The sequence below is a fragment of the Hypanus sabinus genome, chromosome 17, assembly GCF_030144855.1.
Source record: "Hypanus sabinus isolate sHypSab1 chromosome 17, sHypSab1.hap1, whole genome shotgun sequence".
NCBI classification, from domain to species: Eukaryota; Metazoa; Chordata; class Chondrichthyes; order Myliobatiformes; family Dasyatidae; genus Hypanus; species Hypanus sabinus.
The window spans coordinates 23455616-23472538 of NC_082722.1; the positions used below are offsets into that span (position 1 = coordinate 23455616).

Sequence of the window (16923 nt, forward strand, 5' to 3'; positions counted from 1 at the left end):
TACCCCTTATCTGAAATTCCAAAATCCAAAAACCTCAGAAATCAATTTTTTTTTTGAGCAGTGAAATAAAGTCACCAATGGAAAATTCCTCAAGGCACTGGCAAAGTTCCCAGGTGATCATCACAGGCAGTTCTGAGAAATTACCTCACGTATGTAATGAACAGAAGTTAAATGAAAACGTGAAAAAAATCGCACAGTGATAAATGAAGATCTCGATTGTGTTTTGAAAGAGTGGATTCATTAGCTTTGGAGTTGAAATGTGTCACTAAACGATATGCTGATTAGGAAACGAAGATTTATCACAAAGAACTGAAAATCGAAGCTGATTGTGAACATTCAGCAAGCTGGTTGAATTTTAAGAAAAAGCACGGCATTAAGTTCTTAAAGATAAAAAAATAAGATAAAGCATTGCTGGTCAAGAAGCAGCTGAGAAATCGAGTTTGCAAAAATCATCCCTGATGGAAATCTAACACCAGAACAAGTCTACAATGCTGATTGTTTTTATACCTTACATAAAATCTTAAAGATTAAGTATGGTGTACATTAACTTTTAATCAAAACAGGACATTGTAGTTGGAGCCTGCCTGTTGTTTTTCAGCAGCTGATTCATGCTGCTGAGCTGCACACATGTGTTTCATTCTATTAATAGTATGTCATGCTTTTTATCATTAGGTACATATGTGTGATGAACAAGTATGAGACAAAGCAACACACACAAAATACTGGTGGAATGCAGCAGGCCAGGTGGGATCTATAGGAAGAATTACAGTTGATGTTCTGGGCCGAGACCCTTCATCAGGACTAACTGAAAGAAGAGATAGTAAGAGATTTGAAAGTGGGAGGGATATCCAAAATGATAGGAGAAGACAGGAGGGGGAGGGATGAAGCTAAGAGCTGAAAAGTTGATTGGCAAAATGGATACCAAGCTGGAGAAGGGGGAGGATCATGGGATGGGAGGCCTAGGGAGAAAGAAAGTGGGAGGGGGAGCACCAGAGGGAGATGGAGAGCAGGCAAGGAGATATTGTGAGAGGGACAGAGATGGAAAAAAAGGGACAAAACAATCAATCAATAAATAAATAAATAAATAAATAAGGGATGGGGTAAGAGGGGGAGGAGGGGCATTAACAGAAGTTAGAGAAATCAATGTTCATGCCATCAGGTTGATTTCCTCATGTAAGTGTGAGACAAAGACTGCTTACCGGTAGCATATAAATTCAGAGTCGGAAATGACAGCAATCCCAAGCCATCCTATTATATAATATGAAATCCAAGACACTTTGGGCCCCAAGTATTTCAGTACTCAACCTGTATCTCTGTTCCTGATGACAACCACCTGCCTTCGGAGTGATGTTATTATTGGGCCTTGTCCTTGAAATGAATTAAGCATAGTGATCACTTGTATTATAATAGCAATAATAATTGCTGGAACCACGGGAATTGGAGTGGGCTGTGATGCCAGCAAGCTGAACTGAGCAGTCTATCAAGCTAAGCAATTTGTTTGACATATATATATATATATATATATATACACACACACACACACACACACACACACACACACACACACACACACACACACACACACACACACACACACACACACACACACATTATATAATACTATTCAAGGATTAGAGTACTAAAATGAAGTTAAGGTGGAAATCCACACAGACATCACTGCATATCAAGTAGCGTAGAGGGCTGAGAATGCAACTTGTGGAGCACCGATGTTTAGAATAATCATGGCTGAGGTGTTGCTGCCTTTTCTTTCTAATTCTGGTCTGTTGGTCAGAAAGACAAGGATCTAGTTGCAGAGGGAGGCATTCAACCCAGGGTCTGGAGATTGGTGATGAGTTTGCTTGTAATAATAACTGAAAGGAAAAAATGTGCCTATTTTAGGATATCTTACAGCAAGGCAAATTTGCAAGTAGCCAAGGTTCATGTCAGTTTAACTGATTTTCCTTCATTTCATCAGAAAAGCCTCCTGCAAGCAAGTAAATCAGTGAATGAAGCTTGAATCACTGTTAGCATCTTCAGCATTTCTATATTTAATAATGTGCATACCAGGATGTTGAAATTGCTGTCAGAACTATAGAGCAATGACAACAAACATGGATGTTTTTACAGTCTTTAGCTGACTGGGATAGCAAACATTCTTTTTTCCTGCCTTGCTGATGAATGCAAAATATGCGTTAAATTCAATTGTTGACTACGCATGCCATTTTATCATGGACATCTGTACAGCTCCATCTCCATTTTGTGAATTGATTTTTAAAAATTTCCCTTTGTGATTTGCAGACCTTTGCAATGGCAGAGAGGTATCACTGGGAGTCCATGTTGGTGGAATGGGAACAGGAGAAGCAAAAGATCCTTCACACTCTTCTCGCATCTGGAGAAGATGCTCTTGACTTTACCCAGGAGACTGAGGTAATTCTCAATGTGACCCAAGAAATTTAGGATACAGATTTAATCCCATGGCTTTGGAATATTAGGTTTTTAATTAAACTCCATATCATGATTATGCATATGAATTTTGGAAAATCTTCAGAAGTTAAACTATGTGCAGTTTATTATTTCTGATACTGAAATATTATTATTTCAGTAGTAATATTTCTACTGGTTTGTAGTTTCAAAACATTATAAACTCTACGTAATTCTGTTGTAGGTTTTAATTGTTGCAGACTTTCTGATTAATGCACCAGTATGAAATCCTTTGTGGATTACTCAGCATAGATTCATTTTTAAAATTATTTCATTTAACTTTCTGATTCACTCATCCCATCCAGTTATGACCCTACAGACGATGTCATTTCATCTGCTGTGGCACCTCTCCACATCTCACTCAGACTATCCATTCATGAGTAAACAAGCTATTTGGTTATTTGTTAGCGTATTGTGGAGGCCTGCATCACTTATTTGTACATTATGCATCTGTCTTGTTTAGAATTTCACTGTGGCAATGTGACTCTTTTTACCAAATCATATGTTTCTTTACTTTGGTACCTTGTGCTGTTCTGAGTGGTTCATCTGGTTCTCTTGCTTCTGTTTCTCATTTAAAGTTCATATTATTTATCATCTACAGTAGGGAAAACAATTCTCTTAAAGTATCCTTGCTGCATTCCTACAGTGCATGCGTCAAGTGGCTTCATCTTCAGTTCCATCTTATGTCATTAGTTCATTACTCTCTCATCCTTCTCCCACCCATCCTACCTTTCCTACCTACCCCCACAACAGAGCTGTAAGCTAATGGTTATTCTCTTCTTCCTTTTCCATCTTCCTTCACGCTGTCCTTAACACCTTGTAGAGGGGAAATATCTGTAGTTTCAGTGATGTTCTATCTGTCTGGCCGACTTTCCATTAGAGGCATAGAGCTATGCTGACTGAATTAGGATCCTTTGTCCCATGCCAACAATGTGTCTTTCTGTCCATACACTTCTAAGTCTTTCCTGTCCATGTATCTGTTTAATTCTCTTAAATGTGGGTATAAAGATGCTTCTGCCACTTCCTCTGGCTGGCTGTTCCATACCTGTGTGGTCCCCTTTAAACCTACCCCTTTTGAGTTAAACCTAGTTATCCCTTCTAGTTCCCTTCGAGATTATATAAATCTAAGTTACTTCTAGGTTTGGGAGAAAACAGTCCCAGCCTATCCAGCCCCTCCTTACAATTCTAGCCCTCCAGTCCTGACAGTACTCTTGCAAATCTTTCCTTCATTCTCACTAACCTAAACCCATAGTACAGTGACCAGAAATGTACACAATGTTCCAGGTGCAGTCTTGCCAACATCTTGATCAACTGTAACATGATATTCTAACTGTTGTACTCAGTGCCCTGTCTAAAGAACATGGCTGCCATATTCTGCCTTCACCACCGTGTCAGCTTGTTTTACTGCTTTGAGGGAATTATGTACTTCGACTTTTATGTTCTTCAAAATTCAAAGTAAATTTATTATCAAAATGTATATATGTCACCATGTACAAGCTTGAGATCATGTTCTTGCAGACATAATAAATCCAATAATCATAATAGAATTAATGAATTGAACAGGCAAGCAGTGCGTGAAAGACAACAAATTGTGCAAATACATAAGGGGGGGAGAATAATTACTACGTAACGAACATGAGATAAGGGGTCCTTGAAAGTAAGTCCATAGGTTGTGGAAATATTCAGTGATGGGGCATGTGACATTGAGTGAAGTTATCCCCTCTGGTTCAGGGGCCTAATGGTTGATGGTTACAAATGTTGCTGAACCTGGTAGTGTGAGTCCTGGTTTGAGAGGTTGATCATGACTAGACTGAATTCCTGCCTCAGCAAGGACCTGGACCCATTGCAGTTTGCCTATTGCCACAGGAGGTCAATGGCAGATGCAACCTCAATGGCTTTCCAAATGGCTTTAGACCACCTGGACAACACAAATCCTTATGCCAGGGTGCTGTTCATCGACTATAGCTCAGCATTTAATACCATCATTCCCACAATCCTGATTGAGAAGTTGCAGAACCTGGGCCTCTGTATTTCCCTCTGCAATTGGATCCTCGACTTCCTAGCCAGAAGACCACAATCTGTGTGGATTGATGATAGCATGTACTCCTCACTGACTATCAACACTGGCGCACCTCAGGGGTGTGTGCTTAGCCTACTGCTCTACTCTCTATATACACATGACTGTGTGGCTAGGCATATCGTCTATAAATTTGCTGACGATACAACCATTGTTGGTAGAGTCTCAGGTGGTGACTAGAGGGTGTATAGGAGTGAGATATGCCAACTAGTGGAGTGGTGCTGCAGCAACAACCTGGCACTTAATGTTAGTAAGACGAAAGAGCTGATTGAGACTTCAGGAAGGGTAAGTCTAAGGAACACATACCAATCCTCATAGAGGGATTAGAAGTAGAGAGTGTGAGCAGCTTCAAGTTCTTGGATGTCAAGATCTCTGAGGATCTAACCTGGTCCCAACATATTGATGTAGTTATAAAGAAGGCAAGACAGTGGCTATACTTTATAAGGACTTTGAAGAGATTTGGCATGTCAACAAATACACTCAAAAACGTCTATAGTTGTACTGTGGAGAGCATTCTGACAGGCTGCATCACTGTCTGGTATGGAAGGGCTATTGCACAGGACTGAAAGAGGCTGCAGAAGGTTGTAGATCTAGTCAGTTCCGTTTTGGGCACTAGCATACCAAGTACCCGGGACATCTTTAGGGAGCGCTGTCTCAGAACGGTGGCATCCATTATTAAGGACCTCCAGTACCCAGGGCATGCCCTTTTCTCACTGTTACCATCAGATAGGAGGTACAGAAGCCTGAAGGCACATACTCAGTGATTCAGGAACAGCTTCTTCCCCTTTGTCATCCGATTCCTAAATGGACATTGAATCTTTGGACACCACCTCACTTTCTTTAATATACAGATTTCTGTTTAGCACATTTTTTAATCTATTCAATACACATAATTGATTTACTTTATTTTTTCTCTGCTAGGTTATGTATTGCACTGCTGCAGCTAAGTTAACAGATTTCACGTCACATGTTGGTGATAATAAACCTGATTCTGATTCTGAGGCTTCTGTACCTCATTCCTGGTGGCAGCAGCACGAAGAGAACATGACCTGGGTGGTGGGCGTCTCTGATGAATGCTGCTTTCCTGCAGCAACACTCTATGTTGATGTGCTCAGTGGTGGGGAGGGCTTAACCCGTGATGGACTGGGCTGCATTCACTACTTTTTGTAGGATTTTCCATTCAAGCACATTGTGTTTCTATACCAGGCTCTGATGTAACCAGTCAATGTACCATCCACCACACATCTATAGAAGTTAGTCAGATTTTTAGATGTCATGCCAAATCTTCACAACCTCCTAAGGAAGTAGAGGGCCTGGTGTGCTGACTTTGTAATTGAACTTGTGGGCTGGGCTAGTACAGGTCCTCTGAAGTGATAGCACTGAGGAATTTAGATTTGCTGACATGCTTCACCTCTGATCCCCCAATGAGGACTCGCTCATGGACCTCCATGTTCTTCCCCCTAATGTCAATAATTAGCTCCTTTGTCACGCTGACATTGAGTAAGAAGTTAGAACTGTGGTACCACCCACCCAGATGTTCAATCTCTCTTCTATATGCTCATTCATCACCAGCTTTGATTTGACCTACAACAGTGATATTGTCAGCAGACTTAAGGATGGCATTGGAGCTGTTCTTAGCCACACAGTCACAAGTGTAAAGAGAGTAGAGCAGGGAGCCTTGTGGTGCACCTGTACTGATGGAGATTGTGGACGTGATGTCGTTGACAATCTGAACTGATTGGGGGTCTGCAAGTGAGGAAATTGATGATCCAATTGCACAAAGAGGTATTGAGGCCAAGGTCTTGAAGCTTATTGATTAACTTTGAGGAGATGATAGTATTAGATGCTGAGCTGTATTCAATGAGGAGCTTCCCGAGATATGCATCTTTGCTGCCTAGGTGTTCCAGGCATGAATGAAGAGCCAGTGAAGTAGCATCTGCTGTTTGTTGGTTGGCAATTTGGAGCAGATCCAAGTCGCTTCTCAGGCAGGAGTTGATATGTTTCATCAACAACCTCTCAAAGACTTAATCACAATGGTTGTAAGTGCTGCTGGGCAGTAGTCATTGACACAGGTTACCAGTTCTTATTAGGCAGCAGTATAATTGAAGCCTGTTCAAAGCAGATGGGAACCTCCAGACTGCCAATCTGAGATATGAGAGATCTCAGTGAACGCTCCAGCCAGTTGATCAGCGCAGGTCGTTAGGACTCAGCCATCTGCACTGGATGCTTCCTTCGGGTTCACCCTCCTGAAGGATGTTTGCTTAGCCTTAGAGTCTGAAATCACAGGGTCATCGGGGTGTTTCCTCAATATTTTGAAGGTCAAAGCAAGCATAGAAGGCATTGTGATAATCTGAAAACAAAGCCCCATGGTCACCTATGTCACTTGATTTCACTTTGTAAGAGGTGATAGCATTCAAGCCCTGCCACAGCTGTTGAATGCCCCTCGGTGATTCAGGTTTAGCCTGGAATTGCATCTTTGCCTATGAGATGGCTTTCCAGAGATTGTACCCAGTCACCAGAAATGAATGCCTCCGATCTGGCCTTCAGCAGATTAGATCTCATGGTTCATCCAGGGCTTCTGGTTGGGGAAGACTGAATGATTTTGTGGGTACACACTCATCTACGACTGTTTTTCTAAATTCTGTGATAACCACTGTGTATTCATTCAAATCCATGGATGAGTCTGTGAACACTGCCCAGTCCACTGACTTAAAGCAATCCTCTAGTCGCTCCTCTGCCTTCTGCAACTACCTCTTTGTTGTCCTAATCTCTGGCGCCTTGCTCTCTAGCCTCTGCCTGTATGCAGGGAGGAGGAGGACAGCCAGTGGTCAGATTTTCTGAAATGGATTATAGTCATGGAACAGTAGCCATTCCTTATCTTAGTATAATAGTGGTGAAGTGTTTTGGGACCTCTGGTGCTATAAGTTATCTGCACATGGTAATTATGCAGAGATTTCCTGAAACAAGCCCAACTGAAATCTCCGATAATGATATGAAGTGCTTTGGGGTGGACTATTTCTTGTTTGGTGATGGCATCAAGTGTTTGATTATAGTCAGCCGCTGGTGATATTTAAATTGCAGTCAGGAACATGGAGGGGAACTCGCTTGGTAAATGGAACAGTTGGCATTTGATCGTTAGGTATTCCAGGTAGGGGGAACATGAACATGACAAAGCCACCGATTTGGAGCACAATCCTTTGGCCTTTGGCCTTTTCCAAAACAGGAGGTCAGTCATTCCTGTGTATCGAGAAGAGAAGCTTTCAATCTGATCACCGTATCTGGTGTACTGAGTAAGCCATGTTTTGGTAAAACACAAAACACAATAATTTCTCATTTTCTTTTGATAGAGCGCTCTTGCCCATAGGTCCTCAATTTAGTTCTCCAGCTACTTCACATTTGCTTGGTAGAGGGAGCCTCATCCTCTGTGTTTGAGCCTAGTTTGGAAATTTCCCCCCCCAACCCCCCTCACCTCGTTTCTGGCCATGGTGATGAACCTTTGTTCTGCTGCTCACTATGTATGTCCTTCCCAAAGTATATCTCTTTACTTTTGTCAATAAAATTTTATTTGCCATTCCTTTGCTCTCATTCTCAGTTGATCTTTTTGCTGTTGTAAGCTGGCAACCTTCCTAATTGTCCACCACACCACCACTTTTGGCGTCATCCGCAAACTTGTTATTCATGCCACCTACATTCTCAGCTAAATGCTTAATTTATGGAATGAACAATTGTGGACACAGCTCTGATCCCTGTGGCACACCATTGGTCAGAGGTCTTTGATCTGAAAATCAGCCTTCCACAACTACCCTCTGACTCCTTCCACCAAACCAATCAACACCTCATATACAGTCTGGGTAGTCTCCAGCCAATACCTCATATACCGTCTGGGTAGTCTCCAGCCCCTTGGTATGAACATCGAATCCTCCAACTTCCGGTAGTTCCCTCCCTCTTCCTTCCCCCATCCCACTTTCACTCTGCCTCCTCTTCTAGCTGCCTATCATCTCTCTCATGATTCTGCCTCCTTCTACTACCCATAGTGCTTTCCCTACATTCCTACATTCCTTCTTCACCTCTCCTGCCTATCCCCTCCCTGCTTTCCCTCCCCCACCCCTTCATCTTTCCTCTGATTGGTTTTTCACCCTCCCCCCACCTTCTTTATGGGGCCCCTGCCCCCTCCTTCTTCAGTCCTGACGAAAGGTCTTGGCCCGAAACGTTGACTGCTCATTTCAACGGATGCTGCCCGAACTGCTGAGTTCATCCAGCTTGTTTGTATGTGTCAATTTTGTATGCAGTTGCCTTGCTCACCCTGTATTACATGATCTAACCTTCTGGACAAACCTACCATGCGAGGCCTTGTCGAAAGCCTTACTGAAGTCCATGAAGACATCTGCAAGCCTGACTTCATTAGCCTGACTAATTGTTCACCTTTTCAAAACAAAACTCTTATTAAATTTGTGAGAATTCCCCATGCTCAGAGTCATCCCAAATCAGCCATTGCCTTTCCAAATGCAAATAGATCTCATCTCTCAGAATCCTCTCCAGTTGATTTTCTCTGGTTGTCCTTGCAGCCCTTCTTAAATAACAGCATCAAATAAACTGAAGGCAACATAGTTTCCTTCCGGGGAAATCTTGTCTGACAAATCTCTTGGAATTCTTTGAAGAAATAATAGGCAAGATAGAGAAAGGAGAATCTGTAGATATTGTTTATTTGGATTTTCAGAAGGCACTTGATAACATGTCGCACATAAGCCTGCTAAACAAAATGACAGCTCATGTTATTACAGGAAAGATACTAGCAAGGATAAGAGATTGGCTGACTGGCAGGAGGCAAAAAGTCAGAATAAAGAAGGCCCTTTCTGATCGACTGCTGGTGACTAGTGTTCCACAACAATCAGTTTTGGGATCACTTCTTTTCACATTCATGTTCTAGATCACAGAATTGATTGCTTTGTGGTCAAGTTTGATACAAAGATGAATAGGTGGAGGGGCAGGTAGTGTTGAAGAAGCAGAGCATCTGCAGGAAGTCTTGAACAGATTAGGGGAATGGGCAAAGTAGTGGTAATTGAAATACGTGTAGGGAAGTGTATGGTCATGCACTTTGGTAGGAGGAGTAAAAGTATATACTATTTCCTAAATGTGGATGAACTTCAGAAATCGGAGGTTCAAAGGGACTTGTGCAGGATTCCCTAAAAGCTGACTAAGGTTGAGTCACTAGTAAGGAAGTGAAGTGCAGTGTTAGCATTCATTTTGAAAGGGCTGGAGTATAAAAGTAAGGAAGGCATTGGTCAGACTGCACTTGGAATGGTGAGTAGTTTTGGGTGTCTTCTGAGAATGAATGGGGTTAATGTTTGAGGAGCATTTGATGGTTCTGAGTCTGGAACGTCAAACAGAACAGCATGGGAGCAGGCACTTCTGTGCCAAAACCAATTAAAATGCCTAAATAATCTCTTCTGTCTACACAATGTACACATCCTTCAATTTTCCTCACATTTTTCTGTCTATTTAAATGTCTCTTAAAAGTCTTTGATGTTCCTGTCCGTATCACCACCCCAGGCAGTGCATTCCAGGCAGCCACTACTGGCACCCAAAAATCCCTGTCCCTCACCTCTCCTTTGAAATTACCCCTTTTACCTTAAATGTATTCCCTCTGGTGTAAGACATTTCAACCCTGGGAAAATGTCTGTCTGCTCTATCTATGTCTCTTATAAACCTCTATCAAATCTGCTTTCAACCCTTGCCGTTCCAGAAAAAACAACCTATGTCTGTCTATCCTCTCATTATAGCACGTGTCCTCTAATCCAGGCAACATCCTGGTAAACCTCTTATGTAGCCTCTTATGGTGGGTTTATCAGAACTAAATGCAATATGTACTCACTGCTGTAATGAAGAATGAACATCATTTCTTCTTTAATTGCTACTCATTGACAGGCTAAACAATATTAATTAACAAATTAATTAATTGCAACAATATTTCTTTTCATCCAATTGTAATTTGCCATCTCCCCAGTTTTTTTATATACATCTTAGAATAGTGCACATCCATTTCCATTCTATTCTCAATCTTGACACTATGATAAGTGTCCCTAAAGATCGTTATAACAAATTTTCCACTTAATCAGCCTCATTCAACTGAACTGAGTCCAGCATTATGTTTCCTTTATGGATTGGTAGACAAGGTTTCCTGAAGCACACGTCAGAAGTTTACCCCTCACAGTCTGTTAGGATATTAAGTTTCCCATTATTGCTACTCAATGTTTTTGCACAGCCAGCATGCATTTCCAATAATGTAGTTTGTCTGTTGTTTCTTAACTAAAGTAAAATAATAATTAAACCGTTAAGTGGATGGAATGGGATTCATTTCCTCATGTAACCTTTGATTTAAATTGGTAAATGCTTATGATATGGCAGAGATTTATGTATAATATATTTTTCTTATGAATGTTTGCTGTGTGCTCTTTCTTCAAAAAAAAAAGCAGCCAAGTTTTGTTAGTGCGATGGGACCACCAGGACGCAGTACAATGGATAACGTTGAAGTGGCTTATGCTCGACAGGTGCGTAAGGGCTCTCTGATGTTATGTTACTATTTATTTTAATTAAAGATACAACAGAGTAACGAGCCCTTCCAACCCAATGAGCATACACCCCATAGTTACTCCCATTGATCAATTTACCGACTAACCTGTTTTTGGAATGTGAGAGGAAACCTGAGCACCTGGAGGAAACCTACGCAGTAATGAGGAGAAGGGACAAACTCCTTACAGGTAGTGCTCCTGTGTCACTGCTACTATAAATAATGTTACGCTAACCACTACATTACCATGCTGCTCAAGTTTGATGGTTTTGTTTTTTTTGAGACTCGGTATGTTTTTGATGAGCAATGGAGGTTTTTTAAAATTGTAATTTCTTTGCACTTGCAGATTGTTGTAAAACTATTTGCAACGTTAATATAAGCACTATTTACAAAGGCCTAATGTAAAGTTACTGCTGACTGATCACCATAAATTAAACCTGGTATGATTTCATTGATCTATGTAAATGCACTTCTAATATTTTAACAAAGAATTATATAAAATTGTTACTGTCAAGTGGTCAGCTCTTACTTACATTCCTATTTTTAAGCAATTTTGAATATTTAATTTTGAAAAACATAAAACAATAAAAATAATCATCTATGAAGTTGAGTTTTGTATAATTCTTATTAAACCCATCATTTTGCTAGAAAGCATGATTGCAGTTCATCTAGCCATCTTCACCTACTTATATTACCATCCTCAGAAATGTTTGGAAATGGTTTCTTGTCATAAGTACCTTGACAAGACATGAAAAGTCTTTGACACATTTGCCTTTTAATGAGGAATTGACCTGATGAATGACTCAGCAAAAAACATAAAAGAAAGGGAAATGGGCAGTAAAGTAAAATACATTCATAATTATATACAGTGTGGGCAGGTGTAATTCATGCTCATATTCAAACATAGCAAGTATAACAGGAATGGTGTGCAGGTATTCATTTAATTACTTTGTTTCTATCATGATATATCTATCTTATCTATTCCTACTGCAAATAAATATCAGCCTGCCCATATTATTGGTCTATATTTCTACATTCTGTTACACACTGCATGTAAGTAATTTTTTAGGTAAATTCATGCAAAATTCTTCAAACTAAACTCTGAAGGTTGATTTTTTTTATCTCTCAATTACAGATTTATATATATAATGAAAAGGTTGTGAATCAACATCTTCAACCAAATCTAGGAGATCTTTGCAGTTCTGTAGCTGAATCTTTGGATGACAAGGTACACAGACATGGAATCTGTTACTCCATTCATCACAGAAATGGTTGTTTTCTTTTGTACTACATTATCAACCCAAATTTTTTTCACTTTAACACTAATAGTCATAATTTTATAAATGCCATTTTATGATGTACAATCCTTATGTAGATTTTAATAAAGAACAATCAATGTTTTTAATGTAAAAACATCCTTATAAAACTATGGAAATATTTATCTTACTAACACTGCCTTTGCATTTAATATAAATTTATTTATATAGTGTTCAGCTTCACCTTTGTGGCAGGCGGCCCTCTCCTCCTGTATTTACTTGAGAACTTGAAACATTGAGCTTTAAATGCGCGAATAATTCATTCATTGATTATCTATTAAATTTGAGAATCATTAACAGGTTTTTCTTTGGATTACAGTTTGAGTTCAGCTTAAGCTATGTCTTTGAATTCCAATCTGGTAATGTTATTTTATATTTTGTTTATTATTGGAAATACAGTGGATTCTGGTTAACTGAGATGCATCGGGGCAGGTACATTTTGGCCCAATTAAGTGGCTGTTCCAATTAGCCAAAGTTTTATGGAAATATTGAAAAAAGGCAAGTTGAGGAACAAATGATGTATTAAAATGAAATTCAGAACAAATTAGAATACTGTCAATACTACTGTTGTGTTGACTGTCATCGATTCATTGTCGACTCATGGCGACCCAATGGATAGTGTAGTTATCGATAGGGTTTTTGTGGCAAGATACTGAAGTAGATTGCGAGGCCTGCCTTCTGTGCAGATACTGCTGCTGCCCAGCTTGGGACCCGGCCAGATTCGAACTCAGGACCATCTGCTTCGAAGTCCATTTCTGATGCCACTACACCACTGGCTGTGCCCTCAATACCACTATAGTACTATAAAACTAAATTTGTTCCTTAATAGTTATCAATGTACATCTGACTGTAAATCATGAATCCCAACCTAGGGTCCGTGGACCCATTTAATGATGTTGATCCATGGCATAAACAAGGCTGACAACCCCTGCTGTAAATGAAGAAAGTGCAGATAATGGAATGCCTTCATACAATGCTTATTTAAATGTGTCATACAATGATTTCATCATCCAAATCTTCATTTTCATTGTAACATTCACAATGATTGTTGATACTTTCAAATTCATTGTAGTTCCTAACCTGCTGAAGTAGTATACTCCTTTCATTTCCAGTCCCAGCCATTTCTGGCATCTGCATGTCTGAATGGTTGAAATTCCAGTGAGCAAAACAGCTCTGAATTGCATTACTGCTTATTTTTCACCAAGTGGTCACTACTGGCAGTAGTTAGAAATTGTTAGGTAACAGTCTCTTGTACCAATTAAGTGACATGGTGTCCCATTTATAAGAAGGGAATCTTATTTTATTCTTTTTTTATTTTATTTTATTTTATTCGTTTTATTTTATTTTATTCGTTTTTATTCTTTAAGGGCTGACCCAGATAGGCGGTTGCCCCAATTAACTGATGGCCTAATTAATTGGAATCCGCTGTATATCCAAATGGCAGTGAATACTCTCCCCTCCCCTCTATGCTATTCATAGAAGATGGTTTCCATTCTCCCCTTTGGCTGAAAAATGTCCAATGTGGTGAAAAGGAGCAAAAAGTGATCAAAAATTATTTTTTTGAAGTAGGGCTATGAGAAAGAGACACTTCTGTTTGCTCATTAATTCAATTGTGATCATAATGGTACAATGTTGCAGAGATATGTAATTGTAAGAAAAAGATGTTCTTTCGTGGTCTGTGAATTCAGTGCCTAGAACTGCTGCTTTGTTGAAAGGTTTAGAGCAAGAGAAGTGACCATGAATTTCCAAGAATCCATATTCCTCAAGGCCATTATTTGTTATATAAATGAAAGCTGTTTACTTCGTTTAATTTCTTGTAGAATGTCTCTGAATTGTGGGCGATGGTGAAGCAGATGACTGACGTTCCACTCGTACTTGCCACAGAGACACTGAAGAGCCGTACCAGTTTGGAGATGCAGATGGCATTTGTAAAACAAGCTCTGTGTTTTCTGGAGCAGAGGTGAGAGGTGACCTTGCAAAAATACTTGGCATTCAACTGTACATTCAAGTCTGAAATAATTTTGATGGCCCCTGGAATCAACGTAGCTGATTGTTATTTAAGCAGAAAACAGGATTCAGTTATTGTTATCTTAAGATTATACATAAGAGATTAAACTTGTTCCTTTACAATTCATTGTGTGACCTATTTTCCTGTTGCATGTTTTCATTCAAAGCTACAAGAATTATGTAATGGCGACAGTCTATGGAAACCTACAGCAGGCTCAACTTGGTGGTATTCCTGGGACTTATCAACTGGTCCGTAGCTTTCTTAATATTAAATTGCCAGGACCTTTGCAAGGACTTCAGGTATTGTCACTTAAAATATTGGAATGTATCTTTACCTTTTGTTCAATATTAAGGGAAAAGAAATTCAGCTTCTGAAGTTCACTAATTTTTCCAAAATCTACCAAGTCTTCCCACTTCCATGCTGCTCAAAGTTCAAAGTAAATTTAATGCCCAAGTACATAATATGTCACCATACACAAACCTGAGATTCATTTTCTTGCGAGCATTCTTAGTAAATCCAAGAACCATATTGGAATCAAGGAAAGACTGCACCCAACAGGGTGGACAAAAATGTGCAAAAGACACAAACTGTGCAAATACATAAAGGGGGGGGGGAAAATAAGCAACAGATATCGAGAACATGATAAGTGAGGAAATTGAGAATCCAATTGCACAAGGAGATATTGAGGCCAAGGTCTTGAAATTTATTGATTGTTTTTGAGGGGATGATGGTACTGAATGCCAGGCTGTAGTCATAAAGAGAATCCCGATTTATGGATCATTGCTGACGAACTGTTCCAGCGTTGAGAGAAGAGCCATTGAGATGACCTTTGCTTTGGACTTGTGCCAGTAGGCAAATTGGAGCAGCACCAAGTCACTTCTCAGACAGGTGTTATGTTTCATTACCCATCTCTCAAAACGCTTCACTGTGGATGTAAGTGCTACTGTACAGTAGTCATTGAGACAGGTTACCAGAGTCGTCTTCGGCATCGGTATGATTGAGGCCTGCTTGAAGCAAGTGTAACCTCAGACTGCCAAAGCGAGAGGTTAAAAATATTGAACACTCCAGCCAGTTGATCAGCACATCTTTAGTACAGGTTTCCCATGCTATTCGAAGGTAGAGTGTTCCTATGAAATGGGTTCGTAAGCCGGAATGTCGTAAAGTGAAGAAGCAATTACCCACTTATTTATATGGGAAAAATTTGTGAGAGTTGCCAGACCCAAAAAATAACCTACCAAGTCATGCCAAATAACATAAAACCTAAAATAACAGTAACATATAGTAAAAGCAGGAATGATCTATATATAATGTAGGAATACTTTTCTACAGTTACTGCAGCACTGTCCACCGCAGCGCAAATCTCACACAAGTGCTCTCGGCAGCACTCGTGGCAAAAACACATGGCGAGTTTCGTTGTCTGCTGTGGCTGACGTGAAAGGCTTGAAAAACGACAGTATGCTTGACTGCTTAGCCTCGCGCATTTTTCTATCATACAGTTCTTTGTCAGCACTCAAGCCATCCTGCAAACATGCCCTAAACCTACGTACCCTTTCAAAATTAAAGTGATACTTTTCTCACAAGGTCATTGGAAGCTGTGGGAGTTCATGAAGGTTTCTCCATGCTGTGAAAGTCAACCAGAGCACAGAAGCCATTGAGCTCATCTGGAGGCGAAGCCCTGTTGTCACCTATGTCGCTTAATTTCACTTTGTAGTTCAAGCCCTGCCACAGCTTTCAAGCATCCTTCATTGATTCGAGTTTAGTCCAGGAGTCAGCTGGACCTCTTGGTCGCCAGACCTGAAGACCTCCAGTCTGCATATATCAGTTCACCAGGGCTTCTGATTGGGGAATATAGCAATTTTGTAGGAAAACACTTGTCTATGACTATACATGTGTATTCCTTAAGATCCACAGATGAGTCGTTGAACACAGCCCAGTCCACCGACTCGAAGCAAATTCATAGTCACTCGTCTGTCTCCTGTGACCACTTCTTTGTCTTTGTCTCTGGATTCTTGCTTTTTTGCCTCTGCCTGTATGCAGGTGGGAGAAGGACAGCCAAATGTAGTCTGGGCATGGACGGGTAGGCATTCCTTATCGTTGTATAGAAGTGGCCTATTGTGTTGGGATCTCTCGTGATATATAGGGTATGTGCTGATATTAATTGGGCAATGATTTCTTCAAACAGGCTTGGTTGAAGTCCCTGAATATGATTTGAAATGTGTTGGGAGGGGGATTATTTCTTGTTTGGTGACAGTAGCAAGCAGTATCTCAAGTGTCTGATTATTCAGCCGATGGATCACAGAGGAGAAATTTTTTTTTTCTATTAGTTTTTTTTATACATTTTCTACATCGCTACAGATAAAAAAAAAACCCAGATCGAAATGAAGAGCATTAATACAGTGCAAAAATAAACATACAATAATAATATAATACAAAAGAAGATAATTGAGAAAGCACCCAAATTGAAGATATGTAA

At 40.0% G+C, this 16923-nt stretch overlaps 1 protein-coding gene across 7 annotated transcripts in view; it reads left to right on the top strand.

Moving 5' to 3' along the window:
- Positions 1 to 16923, top strand: part of nup93 (nucleoporin 93) — a 180020-nt gene that overhangs the window by 106745 nt on the left and 56352 nt on the right. For 6 of the 7 annotated variants that reach the window (XM_059992664.1, XM_059992666.1, XM_059992665.1 and 3 more), the window contains 5 exons: positions 2299 to 2427; positions 11029 to 11106; positions 12262 to 12354; positions 14263 to 14402; positions 14617 to 14749. In XM_059992664.1, the coding sequence (XP_059848647.1) occupies positions 2299 to 2427; positions 11029 to 11106; positions 12262 to 12354; positions 14263 to 14402; positions 14617 to 14749 (573 nt within the window). The remainder of the gene's footprint in view (positions 1 to 2298; positions 2428 to 11028; positions 11107 to 12261; positions 12355 to 14262; positions 14403 to 14616; positions 14750 to 16923) is intronic. The other variant, XM_059992667.1, reaches the window with a different exon arrangement.